We start from the raw sequence: 16,132 nt of genomic DNA on the forward strand, positions 1-16,132 counted from the left end.
ATAAACTAATCAGAAGACTTGAAATATTTGTCTCTGTTCGAAACAAATTAACAGCTGCAACTGCACTGCATGTGCCATTTTGTCTGCACACCATTTGATTTCTTGCTGTGTTGCCTTACGTACATCAAATCTTGACAGAAAAGCCCCCAAACCATAAAACTCCCCCATAAGACCTAATTCTGACCATTCCCACTACAGTTGCAATGGACACCTCTATCAAATCCAGCAGTTAAATCAAACCCCAAATGTATTCACATCTATTCATTACAATTTAGGTCCCTACTGTTGCAAACAAATTAGACAAAAATACAAGAGCTAATCAGCAAATCCTACTCAAATTTCTCCTAGAAGCGCTTATCCCATCTTCAAAAAAGTGAAAAATTATGTTTGTTCTTAACAGATTCACTGTGCCAGCTACATATTCTCCTACATAGCAGGCCTGGTGAAATCGTACAAGAGACACAGGTCTGAACCAACTCCAGATTAACTTCTTCACCTCCTTGAAAAATCAAACAGAAAACTTAAGTTACCATAATTTCCTTGAAAACCACTATTTCCAACTGCACAAATCATTATTTAAACAAAATAATAACTGAAATGTAAGACCTGTTGTACAAGTTTAATGTTGATTTCAGCACTTGTCTAAAATGACAGGATCTTCAATCCTCACCGAAAGTTTGAGAAATTTCTGCCTGCTTTCATCTCTTACAAATACCATCACTAAAAGTCAAAAAGAAAAAACAATTGCATAGTGAACAATGGCTGTAAAGACTCTTCCCCCCCCCCCAAGTCTTATTTAAAAACAGGATGCTAATAATGCTAAAACCTCACTGTGATGCAGTCTCTCAGGTAGTCCAAACTCAAATTATTGAGGGCTGTGAAACACAATCAACCCCACTTATAATCTAATAGAACATCACTGATTTAATCAAGTTATTTTTCTACTTACATTTCACTTCACGTAACTCTTTTCCATCTACAAAATTGCAAGATTTTCATATAACTGACACATTCAAGCTCAAAAATGTTTTGAGGCAGCAGGCACCCAAACAAAAGATTATAATGAAGAAGATAAAGCACAGGCATTTGAATCGACTGCTGAATTTGATAGCACTTTTTGTTGTTTTAAACCACAGAGTGAGCAATCAGAAGCAACAGAAACCCTGAATTTCTTGTTAGACAGGTTTGGCACTCTCACCTGAAGCTGAACAGAAAACACAGAGTGAGTTCTATTCTAAAGTGTATTGCAAAATCTGTGTTTAAGCTTAGGATGAAAGAAAAAAAAATAAAAAGGCACTTCAGGAAAAGGTTCAGATTTTTCCTGATAATTGTAAGTCTTTTCCTACTTTGGAAGTGATTCTAGTGTATCCATGTAAAAAATTTGCAGTGGGAGTCCTTAAAAGAGGCATAAAGAACAACGTGCCCTGTGTATACATGTGTGTGTATGTAAGTACAAAAATATGTACACAACCACTACTGGCAATGACAGGACCAAAGTGATACTCTTTCATTTAATTTATATTTAAGCAAGTCATTCTCCCACTAGGTATCCCTCACCTAAATAATTCCAAAACTTCATCTTTTATGCCCTTTACTATGTACTATGCAATGTACTCAGCCAGAAAATTACACTGGTTTCATGGTTTTCTTGTCAGTTCATCCGCTCTTAAGAACAAAAAGAACCCTTCTCTTAAACCTTGTTTCTGGCAAACACTGCAGAGAAAGTTTTAACCTGCTGAAGTTTTTAACTCAATTTCCAGGAAAAACAACCAACCTTTAACCTAGTAATTGAATTATCAGACATACAGGAACTGCAGAAAAAGAAATAAAAGGCTCAGAACAAAAGAAAATAAAAGTCAAACCATCTTTTCTGGCAATGTTACCACAATTCACACTCTGCTTCCATCTACTCTCCACACTACTTCAAGGGAAGGTTTATTAAGAGGCCTATGATTGCAATATTGCCAGTTCATTTTTACCTGAAGTTGAGCAAAAAGAGGAACATTGGCAGGAGAAATACTGTATGGCAGAGACCAGAACATAATACTGTCATAATACTGGTATAGTACTAGTTCATCAGCCTGTTTTTAGTCCCTACATATGCTTGCATAAGGAGATAAGACATTCTAAGTCAGTATTGTTCACTGATAAGACGAACTACAGACAGATGGCCCAAGACTCCCATTGATGAATACAAGTTTTTAGGCTCTCAAACTCTTCAAATTCACTGTAGAACAATTTTAATACCTACCTCCTGTCTGATCAAGGGTAACTGTAGCGACCTCCTCCCATAAAGTTTACTATACTAGAAATATTCTTAGGTGCTCAATTCAAACAAATAAAAATTTATTGGTTCAAGTGTCAGATTCTTTTAACTTTGCACATAAAGTAAAGAAGATAGATCAATTCATAGAAGCTAAAACTTTATTAAATGAAAAAATAGTTAACATTTGTGTGCTTTAACAACTGAAAACACTTCAGTGTTTCAGACCAGGTTAAGCAACCAATAGCCACATCAAACATAGCAGACAGAGATCCTACCATAACACATTTGAGATCAGAACAGATTATATGAATTTCTAATGAGCTTTAAGTTGCATCATTATTCTGATTAAAATATACATTTCATGTTGTGACATTGATTGCTTAAACACATTTTTTGTCATTTTTTCAATCTTCTGTATCAAACTTCAAAGTTTTCAAACAAGAAGTTTTACATTTATCTAGAAGATTTTCACTGTATGTGAAAAAAACAAAGTAGCCTTACAAACTGGTGTGGCTAGCATATAAAAACAATAGGCCAACAAAAGAACCCAAACCCAACAGTCTCAGCCAGCTTTGCTCTCTCTACCAAGAAACCACGTTACCCTTTTTGACATTCAAACATTTTTTCTTCCCCATAAGTATTTGAGAGCACCATGTGTTTATACTTGTTTCTTACAACATTTTAGGTTAAAATGAGATTTATGGCCTTCTTATAAACCAAATTAATTGAAAAAATGAAGATGATATATCATGCTTTTACACATCCCAAAAATATTCTCAAAAATGTTGGACATCAGTCAGCAGCTGTGTAATCTGTAGGATTTAACACAAAATCAGAGAATAAAAAAAATATAAAATGAAAATTCAGCTGGTAGCCCAGCTCAGAAAAAGCATCAAAAGCTGTATTTTTGCAGGACATATGCAAATGCAGTAGTCCTACTTAGTGAGTAGTAAAGAACATAAAAATTTCCATTAAACACTGGAATTGAAACATGGCAAAGATAGTGCTTCAACTCAAAACTTTCCCCAGGTGTTTTCCTTTCAAACACCTTTGTTCACTTATACCCTTCTCATACCCTGGGTCTGACACACTAAAATGTTTCCAGTTAATAAAGCACATTTTGTAAGTATTTGTTTCTATTACATACGATTTATAATAGCTTCTCAAAGAATTAAAAACAGGGAGCTAATTTTAAAGGACAGGTTGCTTGATACATACCTTTCCTTATAAACAGTTGTTCTTTCCAAGTCACTGTGGAGAAAGCCATAAACAACTAAGTTTATGGAGCCTCCTGAGTATACAGATTTTTTAATTATTTGCATTATATTATAAAGTTCTGAGACAACTGCAAGCCACACAAGCATCCAAAATGTGTCTCAAAGCCCTTTTTTCCACTTAACAGATTTCAAATTAGTATTCAACTCGAGTTTTGTAAGTCCAGAGCAGAAAGATTTAACTTCACAACCAACTATTTAAGAACACCTCCCTGTTCCACCCAGTATGGGAACTAGAAATCTTTCCCAAAGACTTTTACTGGAATGCCTATACTAACAAATTCCCATCCCCAAATTTCTACTTTTGAATGTGGCTACTGATGCAACTTCTTCCCCCTCAATATTGCCTTCAGAGAATACCTTCCCTTCAAACAAATGCAAGAACAAGTGAACACAGAGAAACAGCTATCCATCTTCCACATCCAAAAGAAAGAGGCAAGAGAGAGAAAGGGGAAGTGCTTAAATTTAGGTATTTACTTACTGAAACACAGAAAGCACACTTATACAGGTACCACACTGGCAGAAATCTCAGCAGTCAGGGCTGTAGAGCTTTGCTGTGGAGCCAGCATTTGCATCAAGCTTCACAGGAGTTTTCTCCCTCTCTCACATGCACACACAAGCGCACTGAAGATCACTCTGAACTGCCAACCAAAGCGTACCTCAGGTTTAATGAAAAGTGTAATTCATTATAATAAGAGGCAGCATAACATAAACATACGCAGGAAAAACAGGCTTAGCACAGCACCACAACAAACACTTGTTTTGATCCAGTACAACAAAACATTTGCAGACCACAGAAAAAAAAGTAGGCTCAATTCCTTAAAAGTAGAGCGTGATGTGCACCAGGTAAAATTTGGATCTGTAAAACTTCTACCGAACAGTGACTTCTCTGTTGTCAAATCTTAGATGATACCAGCCTCTGGCCAGTTTTTGGAAGTACCCCTCAATTCCAGGTACTCTGAAAAAGGAAAAGAAGCTGTGCAGCACCCTGACACAAGAGGACAATGAAATACTGGCAACAAGCCTCAAAATAATCCTTAAGAGGGCACAACAGTTATCTTTTGCAAAGGGGGCAGGGTTTGAGGGAAAAAAATGCACCACTATTTCTAAAATAATGTAGCAACCATCTATATAAAAGTACAATTGATGAGCATTTCCTTTGCTTTTTACCATCCTTCACACATGGTAGATACCAAAAAACGAAGGACCACAGAAGAACTTACTTCCCTGTAATAACATCTTAAAAGTATATTATTAGCTTTATCTGCTATTACTACTCAATCACTAATTAAGACCAAAGGGAAGAAATATTATAGCTTCCAAAACAATGACCTAAAACTAGGCAAGTCAATTTACTGTTAACAGATAGCAAAAAGCTTGAGTGTCTTCAATGTCTCTCCCCTGGATTTCAACATTTCATGTAATAACTTACAGATTTTTTTTGTTTTTAAACAATTATCCATTAATTCTTACAAGTGTTAAAAAGCTTGGAAATGGTTTAAAAAAACCCCAACTAAATCAGTAAGCTCCCTCACAGTTTCAGATCAGACAGCTCAAAATACCAGCCATCAACTTCACAGTCAAAAAGAAAGTTTTAAGCACAGCAGTTCCTAACATTCACATTTGATATTCTTCCTGCCGGACTAACTTCGAAACAGGTTCATAAGCCAGGGTAATAAGCCCTGACAGACATGCACACGAGTCAGACAACATGCTTGCACAGGGTGAACTTTTGCCACCCTTCCCTCTGGGAGAAATTACATTGAGTTCGCTCCTAGGAAATCAGCTCTCACTCCTACTCCTTTTAGTGACTTTCCACTGCCACTGTTCCTTTCTGCTTCGTTTAGCCTCCACTCCTTTCTCTTCTGCAAGTACTCCCACCCTTTTAGCCTTCTTCATCACAGTACTACCTCCATCCTGTTCCTTCCACATCCACCCCACAAGCTGCTTTTTGGATGCAGTCCCACCTCTCCTCCTCTGACCCACACCATTTCTTCCCATATCTAGAATCCTTCCACCTCCACACCCAGCTTCAGCACTGCAGTATTTCTGGTTCTTGAAACACTGCAGTGGAATAAAGAAGCAAATGTTTAAATAGACATAACAAATTTGCAGGCATTCCTACGAAGTCCTCCCATTCTGAACTGGTTTGCTCTCTACAAAGGTTAAAGGCACATATAATTCATTATAGTGTTATACTCCAGTGCACCCATCGAGCCATATGCCATTATTAGAATTATTGGTCTTACCACGTAAGAATGAATCAAATAAAGGCAAAGAATAAACTTTAGTCTTTCCTTAATTGCAGTAAAATAAAGGTTAGAGGTAACAAGGAAATAATGACATTTCTGGCACGAACACTGATTCTTGCTGATGGAAGAAAACAGTCTGATATGTTCTTATTTTTTTCAAATTCAAGTTTTCCTTTCAAGAAAGGGCTTCTCTGCAAACATGACTACTTGTTCTTTGATTTTCCTGGAGAAAGTCTCAGCTGAATGGGAGAGGATCTTTAGAATGCACATAAAAGACAAAGGTTCAAAGAAAAGATGAATGCTCAATGAGCACAAGTTTATTTTTGTAAACAACAAAAACTCAAGGCTGAAAAGATCTTATCCCTTTTAATCACTTAAATTTTTCTCACCTTCCCAATTTTCAAGCTACATGCCTACAATAAACAAACCTGCATTGATAAAAGTCTCTGTAAAAGCATAGAAAATTTCTATTTGATGCAACAGAGAACTCAGCTTTGGCTTGGGTTTGCTAATGCCTTGCTTCAACAAGTATCAGGTAAAAATTGTTCTGATAAACAGAAAAAGGTAAATTTCAAAACAAATTCCTAAAAATGAAACTTTAATCTTCTCAATTCATGAAGACTTTAAGAACTTTTTCAGTCAGCCTAACAGTTTATCTAAGAGTACTTCTGTAGAAGCTAAACTAGGTAGACTGATGAAACAAAATTCCTCAAATATCATCCCTGGATTGATTTCTAAAACAACTTTATTTGGTAAATTAATAACCTAAATAATACAAACCAGGTTAAAAAAAAGAATCAACAGCAAAATCCTAACACATATTCAGAACTACTGAAGTGAAAAAAAGAAAAAAAGGAAAAAAGGCAAGCAAAATAAGCAAATCCCTGAATTTATATAGTCAGGTAATTCTATTCAGCAGTAAGTGTTTCTCACACAAATGCATATGAGTAAATACACACACACACACACATACACACACACACAGAGAGAAAAAGAGAAAAAAATTTATGTAATTTTATAGCTCTTAAACCAGTGCCTTGGTGCCTAATGACTATGTAGCCATCATGAGGTACTAAAAACATCAAGATGAAAATTCTTATTGATCTTAACAGGTGAAGAGCTTGAAGCCTATGAACAGGTATGCCTTCTTTATTGACAACCATCATATTGGGACTGCCATGGGAGTCAATTTTCTTATGTGCTTCTAAATAATCTAAATAACTTAATTTCCTATACTGCTATCCAGCTTACATCTGTTTTGGGGATAAAGCCGTAACTTTTCACAGCTCAATGAGCGCTCAATACAATTAAGCATAAATAACTGGTCCAGTGAAGTATTCTATGCAGAACAAAAGAAAATCACAATTTTTTCAGCTCTATATTCCAGGTAGAGGTTTAGTTATTATATAAATAAAGATTACACCCAAACCAAGCATCACTTCATAAAAATTGACTGAGTTCCCATGAAGTGATGAGGAAAGGCTATCTCTGCACATTTCTAACACTAAGCAAACTAAACCAGACCTGCTCACTCCCAAAGAAACAAAACACTTTAAAAATGTAACCACTTCTCATGAGAGCATATACAATATGTTATGGTACTGCATATTTTTTAACTCCAGATAACAAACATCACCTTTTGTCATTAGGATTTATGGGGCATGGGGAGGATGGAGGGAAGAATTCTGTCATCACCAAGTATCAGAATACTACTAATTTAAATAAATAAATAAATAAAAATGCAAAAAGGGTCAAACTCCTAGTTAGCATCAACTTCAACTTACTAACACAAGCCTATACAAAAACAAAGCTACCTTATGTAATGGAAACAACTCCTTATCTATTCCTGTTTCCGAATAGCTTTCCTTCTTAAAGCAAATTCAATGACATGGGGGAAAAGAAACCCACCAAAAAAAATCCAGTCATGTAAAATAGTCACAATTTGGCATTTACTTACTCTGAAAACGTGTGTACACATCCCAAGAAAATATAAGTGTCCTTTAAAAATAATCACATTTCAGTGCAGTCTGTATCCTGAGTCATTTGTTTGAAATGCCAGTCCAAAGAATGTTAAGATTTAGCTGACGATTATCTCAACATTATCCCAATTTGATTATACAGTGTTTACTACATCAAAGCCAAAAAAAGCACAGTAATAGATTCAATGACACACCCACTTGGCACACTGAAGACCTATTATTAAATAACCATAAGAATAATTTTCAAAAGGTTTTTATTTTCAAACACAGTCTAGTGTAAGATCTTACCATAAAGTAGGGTTGTTAAATATTTTTATTCAACCCACATACTTGAAGCTGTGCTTCAGAAGCTAGGCGAAATTATTTATGTGATCAGGAAACTTGACTATCCTCACCTAACTCTATTGGACACATTACAGAAATCCAACAGCCAAGTTTCACATGGCTGAATACACCAATAGCATGCCATTAACATTCATTCCCTTGTAGCTTTGTAACTCGTACTGCAACATAAAACACCACATTTCTTTCAGACCTGAACATGAACCTGTTTTCAGTATTTTAAGTTTTAACACAGCTTTATTATTCCAAAATCAACATAATAAACATGAATAATCAGCTAATATTCAGAATATTCAGCTAATCAGGACACCCAAATAAGCAGGTTGCAGTTCAAAATCTGCATGTGGGGGTGCCTGTACAGCACAAGGTCACAACACACTGTGTTGTTTCCCACTCATGCAGGAGCACTACACTAATTTAGATTCAGACAACTAGAATTATTATAATCAACACGTCTTCCAGATTTACACTGCCTAGGATTACAAGACAGTGATTATAATGTTGTCAGCCTGTCTACCTTAGCTCTCACATCTTCCCTAGCACTGGTAAGACAACTTTAAATGGAGTAGCTATCATTGGGCAGAAGTTTAAATTCAGCCTCAGAGGCCACACAACAAACACATATTTAATTAAGGAAGCCAGACTGGTCATACCATGTGAGCCTTTCAGCAGGCTTGGCAGTACTATCCCTGTTATCCTCCTACATATATCAAATCAGAGAAGTGTTGTTTGTGCAACATGTTTTCAAAGACACAGCAAAACTTTTGAATATAAACAGAGCTATTAAGTGCTGGCTATCAGCAAAACAATCAGCTTAACGTACATCCTAACACTTATGATAACACCTTGAACACCAGATCTTGTAAGTACAAGCACACACAACCAACCTACCACTTGGTTTGTTCACAAGTGCATCAGTGAACACAATAGCTGTCCACACACTTGTATTTTAAGAAAACCCAAGTTGCTATTTTCCAGGTACTGTAGCTAACATATTGTTCACAGGTTTAGTCTATGAGAACAAGTTCCACCTGGAAGTCTACAACTTTTTTATATTATATACATGCACAAATGCAGCTTCCTTTTATTTTCACTCGTTTTCATTTTTCTGAACAGAAAATTAGGTGAAAATCTTAGTACATTCCCGACCTCAGTCTAGTGTAGTCCTTACCAGTTGTTATACGCTAGTGTAATGTAAATTACAAGCAGGCAGAACAGAACAGGAAAACAAGTATGTCATTTATTAACATGAAGTCCCCTCCCAGAGAGCACAGACTAATTCTGACCAGATTTTTGAAGCATTATCTCTCAGTATTTTTTTTTTTACTTTTTAGTATCACATCAAACATTTTCCTATATAAACCATGCAACACATACCTAACACCCATCTCACCATGTCTACAATGCAAATTACAGAGACGCTATCTTCTGCTCAGCCCTAAGACACAAATAGAGCTACACGCAACCTATAACTTCTGTCTGTAAGTAACCTTCAGTCACAGAAACCATCCCACTTATGACACTATTCATTTAGAGATGGCAAACCAAACACACAGTTTAGTGAGTAAAAACTCCTGAAAAGGTAGAGAAAATGCTGAAAATTATTAAATAACAGGGGAAAAAAAAGCATATTAACTGGACAAACGTATGTAGGTGCCCCTTTAAAATTTTCTGGATAAGGAGCATCTGACTATCTAAAGAGGAAAAACCTTGTAAGAAGTTTGTACAGATCTGATCAACATGACCTCTGGACTTCTACGTAAGAGCACTATTTCCATGCCTCTCATTCAAAAAGAGAGTAAGTATTGCAAGTCTACCACAGTGGACACATGCCTCAAAATGTACTAAAACCTGAACAAAACCAATAATGAAAATCAATGCTAAAAGCAGAAACAGAAGGTCTGCAAAGAAGACAGCCACATTAAACCTTCAGAGTGGCTTTAAACAACGCAGTAATTGGAGAAGACGGCTGAATCAAGACTCCTCCCAGTGATGAAGCAAGATTTTGCCTTTCTGAAAGCATTTACGGTAGGACAGTGTATACGCACAAGTGTCAAACAAAAAGACAAACTCAAGGTATTCCTGACTTGCAAGGACATTTGTTTCTAGATGATTACACTCACAGCAGAAATTTCATTTGATTTTGCATCTTTAAGCAGTTTTAACTAAAAAGTATTAAGAAAAATTCAAGAAATTCTTTTAGCTGGGCAGTATTCAGTAAACAAAGGACTACACAGACAATGACAAAACTGAATACTCCCTTTAGATATACAGCATAACATTTAAATTCAGCTCGGAATACATTTAAGATTACAGCAATATTTAGACAAACTAATTGAAAATGATAGTATAGTGACAGATAAACATTCAACTTACTTCACATAATATCTTGCACCTTCAAAAGTATAAGCTTCCTCCCAACCTGTGGGTAAGTCTGAAAAACAAGTAGCAAAACATTCCAATTAACTTTTGAAATGCTGCTAGGCATACTGGTCTGCTCCCTAAAACTAAGGTAGTTAACACTGTGTGTCTGACTCCACATGTGAAAGCTTTAGTCCTACAAACAAATACTTTAGAACTGACTTACAATACTGTCTCATTTTAAATTCTGTAATTCGAGAAAAGCTGTACACATGAAAACCTGATTTGGATGTCTCATGGTCAAACAATACCAATAAGAGTTTAAGGGTATCCTTACTTCACACTGTTCCTTCCTTTCACCAGTAACTGGAACTCACTGTCACCGCCAGATCTTTCTGCCCTGAACTTCAGCAGCATCAAATTACCTGACAGGCAGAGACCTAAACAAAATCTACTTACTGAATTTGCATTACATGCAAGTCACAAGCATCTTAACAGGCATGATACCAACTACACCACAGATCATTGACATTTTATTAGCATAATTCTACCACTGTTGTGACCAACAAGTGGTCCTGCAGTATTTACAACTCCAATTTTACATGAAAATAATCTTCAATGCAAAGCTAGTGGAGGAAGTGGGTACATCTTTTCCTCCTTTATTATCAGTCTTAAAGAGTCAGAAGCCCATGTATAAAAAACCCCCACCACTAATGGTCAATTATTTTCAAGTAATAGCTTCCTGATATAATGGAAGCTCTGAAGATATTGGGCAACTCTAGACACACCACTGCCCTTAAAAGTTTGTGCCAGTTAATAAAAGCAATAATTGACTTGTAGGACTCATTCACTGAATACAAAAGAAAGAATGAATTTCCTAATTAAAAGAAAAAAACGTTCAGTCTGGGTCATGTGACACCCTCCCCCCCAGTTTACTTATTTGCTTTGGCTGGCTCTTGTCTTCCATACAGCAAAAATCAAGGTGTCTTTCAACAATGGCACAGGGCAAAGTACAACAAACAGGAAGTTTCCCTAGAAGTATTTATGGCTGCTATAAGAACTTTGCAAAAGATGCTTTTCCAGTGTTGAGGTATTTCTCAAGGAATAAAAAGCACTTCAATTGATAATGGAGGCCAAAGCTTTCCTCATCCTCTAGTAACTATCTCACAGTATTATTTAATAAGTATTATTTAATAAGAACTTTACAATAATATACACTTCCAAAATAAGTGTTCTATGCTCAAAAATTGTTTATTAAGGGAAGATCTACTTTAACATATTTTGACTGTGCTCCAAAACAAGAAATAAAGCCTAGAATTAATCAGATTGATTATGTCTATGTAGAGAGAGTCATTCACACACACGAAGGATGAAAACTGCAGAAACCGATTTGTTTTGCAGATGCTTCAGTATCTGATTGAAAAATCATGCTTAGTATACCCAAGGTCATGCCTCACACTTGTGCTCCAAAAAGAGTTTAATTACCTGATAACAGCTGTGCTATGTTACACACAACATTCCAGATACTGAAAAGCAAACTGCACTTCCTTTAGAAGGCACTTAATGGCAGAAACAAATGAGATGCTTAAAAAATTACTGGGGAATCACCATCAGTCAACAGAGACACTAGCAATAGCTTAAAAAAAAAAATCATACTCAGCTAATACTAGTGTCCAACAAGTGAAGTACATCTACACCCATGCGTATTGCTGCAGATGAAAGGCAGTTTCTCAATCTGAGTACTGAAAGTGGGGGGGAACGAGAAGCTCAACAGCAATCCGTAGTTCCATTTCCCCGCATTAAATGTCTTCTTACAAACAGACCTTCACTCCAAACCAAACTGCAGAGTTCTAACAGCCAGAAACCTGTAATTTTTAAATTATCCCCAACTAAAAAAAATAAAATAAAATATATATATAATCAGCTGCCCAGTTTTCCAAAAAGCTGTTTCCGTTTCTGATTTCTTAATGCTTAAGTATTAACCAAACATAAAAAGCAAATAATCTGATACAGTGCAATTCACTTGCTGATTTCCCTGCGATTATCCAAGTGATTACATACATAAAACCAACTGCACTCATTGCTACACTCCACCACCTCCCAGTGGCATATGCAGCCTGTGTGCAATTCCAGCAGTCAGAGTTTGGCTCTGGGTCTCCCGAGTGTCTGCTGTAAATCCTCCTCCTCCAGCACCTCCTGCTGCTACTTCCCCGGAGTGAAACAAACAGCAGTAGCAAAGACGACCGATTCCACCCTCCTCCCTCCAAGTTATTCCTAATGTTTCAGTCCCTTTTTCTCCCACCTATTCCAACTCTCTCAGTCACTTAGAAACCACCCACACTCTCAGCCTAGATGGAAGTGAAAGAAGGAAAAGGGTTTCTAGGTGACTGGTGAAATAAGCCTTTACATTTCTAGTATGCCTATCATGGTTATATCTAGGTGCTGCTGGAAATAGAAATATGATGAGTAGTTTAATGCTAAACTGAGTAAGGATGCTATGCAGGTGAATAACCAGGGTAGCCTGTAAGAAGCACGAGAGGAATAAGGCGGTTTCTAATGGTAACTACATAATATTACAGGGGTGATACAAGGCAACATAAGCAAAGAAAATCAGACAGACACGGAGGGAAAACTCGGGTGCAAAGGAACGCGTTTTAAGAGACAAGGCAAGCTGACGGCAAGCTGGACATGCAAGGCTGCACTGTAAAGTCATTCTTCACAGAATTGTTTGGGTTGGAAGGGACCTTAAAGATGATCCAGTTCCAACCTGCCTGCCATGGGACACCCTTCACTAGACCAGGTCGCTCAGCCTGGGGACAAACAACTGCCAGAAGTGCGGGGAGCACGGCAGGCACAGGATCAGGAGTTCTCTCGGGTGGCTGCGGCAGCACCAAGGCGGCTCCCAGGACCGGGCGGCTTCGGGGCCGCGGGGAGAAGCCAGAGGCGCTGCCCGCGCCGCGGGGGGATGGGGTGAGAGCCCGGGGGGCGGCCGCGGGCGCTGCGGGGCGACGGGCTACGCGAGACCCCGGGAAGCGGGAGGGGAGGAGGAAGAAAGCGGCGGTCGCCGGGCGGCCGGGTGGTGGCGGCCGTGCCGGGTAGGGTCGCGGGCGGTGGGGGGGAGCCCGGCCGCCCCGGTCCCCGGGCAGGACTCCTACCTGCGCTGCGGCGGTGCCCGGTGATCACGGCCTCTCCGGTGAGCGGGTGCAGCCAGGTCGTGCTCTTCGCCTCCTCGCTGCAGAAACGGACACACACACGGACCGAGTCAGCCAGGCGCACCCCCACCGCCTTCCCCCACAACCCTCCCGCCCCTCTCGGCCCCCCGCCCGCCCAGCCCAGCCCCGCTCTGCTCCCCTCCTCGCCGTCCCCCCCTCTCACTTGATGAAGAAGACGCGGCCGCCCTGGCTGATCCCGTAACTCCAACTACCGGGCAGCGCCCGCAGCCGCTCCACGCTCAGCTCCGCCGGGGCCGCCATGGCCGAGCCGCCGCTACCAGCGCAGCCAGGGAGAGCCGAAAGGGGAGCGCGGAGGGAGGGGGACGAGGGATGGGAGGGGGGGGGGGGGGGGGAGAAGAGGCGACACGGGCACGAGCACGAGCAAGCGCGTCCCCGCAGCCGCCGCCAACACCTTGGGGAGGAGGAGGGCACAGCGCGAGGGGGCGGAGGGGGTGCAGCGGCGCGCCCCGCCCCGCGCGGGCACGCCCCTCCCGCCGCGGGGGCGCGCCTCCTGCCCCCGCCGCGAAAGTTGGGGCGGGGCGGGGCGGGGCGGGGCGGGGCGCGGCGCGAAGGGGGCGGGCAGCGGGCTCCGATGGCGAACCCGGGACTGCGAGGGGCGGGGGGACCGCATGGGGGGCGTCCTGCAGCGTGGGAGGCGGGAGAAGGCCGGGACTCAGGAGTGCCGAAGCCCCGGCTGGCAGCCGGGGGGCGGGGGACTCGGCCGCACAGGGTCCGGTGGCGCTGTGGGGATCGCGGGGGTCGGGGCTGTTCTGTGTGGCCGAGGCGGAGGTGAGGCGGTGCGGTCCGTTTCTTATGGCAGGGGGAGGAATACCGGGCTTCCTTCGAGGGGCTTGGCCTCTCCACCGATCCCGGCCCGGTCCCTTAGCTAACAGGCGTGTGTCCCCGGTTCAAGCGGCACCACCTCTGGTAATCCTTAATCGGGTTTTTGAACATACGCATTCCTATAGGAAATAAAAACTTTTCTCGAATTTCCGCCAGGGGCGTGTACGCTCTTCTCTTATCCTCAACTCAAAGCTTTTTGTAAATTTCTCCTATAGAGGTACAGTCTTCAGAAGCAAGAGCGAAGAGATAGCATATGTGTCCCCAGAGGGATCTAGGCTATGGCATGCATCTATGCTTTCAGTGTTCAGGGAGGTAGTAGTGATGGAGGTAAAACCCACATCTGCAAAAAGGAGAGAATGTATCTTTTTGTTCACTAGAATAATATGATTGCATGTACATTTATACATAGCTGTGCACACCTTTAGATTTAAGTTGTGCATGACCAATGTAAATGACTAAAATTGTGTTGTGGCCATGGTAGTTCTGGGAGAATCTTGGCTTACAAGAGAACTTCCTGAATGAAGAGTGAAGCTGGGAAGTCTGGTGGTATTCCTGTGTCCACAAAAACGTTGGAAGTTCACAGCTGACAATATTCTGCCTAGCAGCCTTGTCCCCTCTCCCATTCTGAACACCCTGGGAGAAGTACTGTTCAACAGGACAAGTATCTGTATGGCTTGGCTCTCACCATGCCATGTGGTCAAAGCCTTAAAACCCACTTGATATTCCAGACCAGAAGACCTGTGAACATGTGAGCAGATCTCAAGTTTTCTTTAAATAGCTGGATAGAAGATAAAAAATCCTCCCTGACCGACAATATCCTTCATTTCCCTCACCAGTGACAGCATCAGAGATTTATAGAGTACCAGAGAAAAGATATGCTGGAGAAAACACAAGTTATTCTATGAACAGCACCCTTCTCTCCTAAGAGAAAGAGCCCTTGGATGATGAGTAAAAGTGAATAATGACTCTTCCTCTAAAAGGCCGTGGAAAGCTCCTTGGCAACAGCATGCAGGAAATCACACAAGTTTTGGACTCCTGAGGTGGTAGTGGCCTTATCCTGATACTTCATGCAGCCTAACTAGAGCAAAGAGCAAGTACTCTCAATCTCCAGAACACTGAATACCTTCCACTATCAGTTTTCTTCCCTAGTAGAGGAGAAATGCAGCACGGCCAGACTTCAGTGGCCCAGATGCTTAAGTTAGGTATTCAGGTAGGATTTGGTGCATAAAGCCTGCCTAATCCCAGCATGTGCTTTGCCAGGCACCTTCCTTAGGCAGCTAGATGTTGCCAGTACCTTGCCTTGCAGCCTTCTTTCTGCTTTGTGTATGTTTAGAATTGATACCATCTTGGTAACACCAAGAGTGTAATACCTGAAATGTGTCAAAGCCTGGCTGAATTCTCAGTTAAGGCATTCCTTCAAGTGTTGCAGAGGCCTAATAAATATTACACATTCAGGCCACACCTAAGAAGGACTTACAAGATTAGTTTCTGTATTACTTACAGCAAACAGGTTGGCAGCAGAGTCACCACTATGAACACTACAGAAAACCTCTTCAACCTGAAGGATGAAGGGTGTTTAAAACCATGTCATTGTTTTCCCAAG

The 16,132-nt window shown here is 40.4% G+C and overlaps 1 protein-coding gene across 26 annotated transcripts in view; it reads right to left on the reverse strand.

Moving 5' to 3' along the window:
• The window catches only part of PLEKHA5 (pleckstrin homology domain containing A5), a 159,153-nt gene extending 144,972 nt beyond the window's left edge, over window positions 1-14,181 (reverse strand). For 10 of the 26 annotated variants that reach the window (XM_061363881.1, XM_061363879.1, XM_061363880.1 and 7 more), the window contains exons 1-3: window positions 13,850-14,040; window positions 13,630-13,706; window positions 10,490-10,547 (exon numbers count right to left, since the gene is read on the reverse strand). In XM_061363881.1, coding sequence (XP_061219865.1) covers window positions 10,490-10,547; window positions 13,630-13,706; window positions 13,850-13,947 — 233 coding nt within the window. In that variant the 5' untranslated portion in view covers window positions 13,948-14,040. Of the gene's footprint in view, window positions 1-10,489; window positions 10,548-13,629; window positions 13,707-13,849 lie in introns of all 26 variants that reach the window. The other 16 variants (XM_061363889.1, XM_061363888.1, XR_009727021.1 and 13 more) reach the window with 15 other exon arrangements.
• Between the last annotated feature and the right edge of the window lie 1,951 nt (window positions 14,182-16,132).

Source organism: Neopsephotus bourkii, unplaced genomic scaffold, assembly GCF_033783945.1.
Source record: "Neopsephotus bourkii isolate Nb327-2 ecotype Australia unplaced genomic scaffold, CSIRO-AGI_Nbou_v1 NB_1183, whole genome shotgun sequence".
NCBI lineage: Eukaryota > Metazoa > Chordata > Aves > Psittaciformes > Psittacidae > Neopsephotus > Neopsephotus bourkii.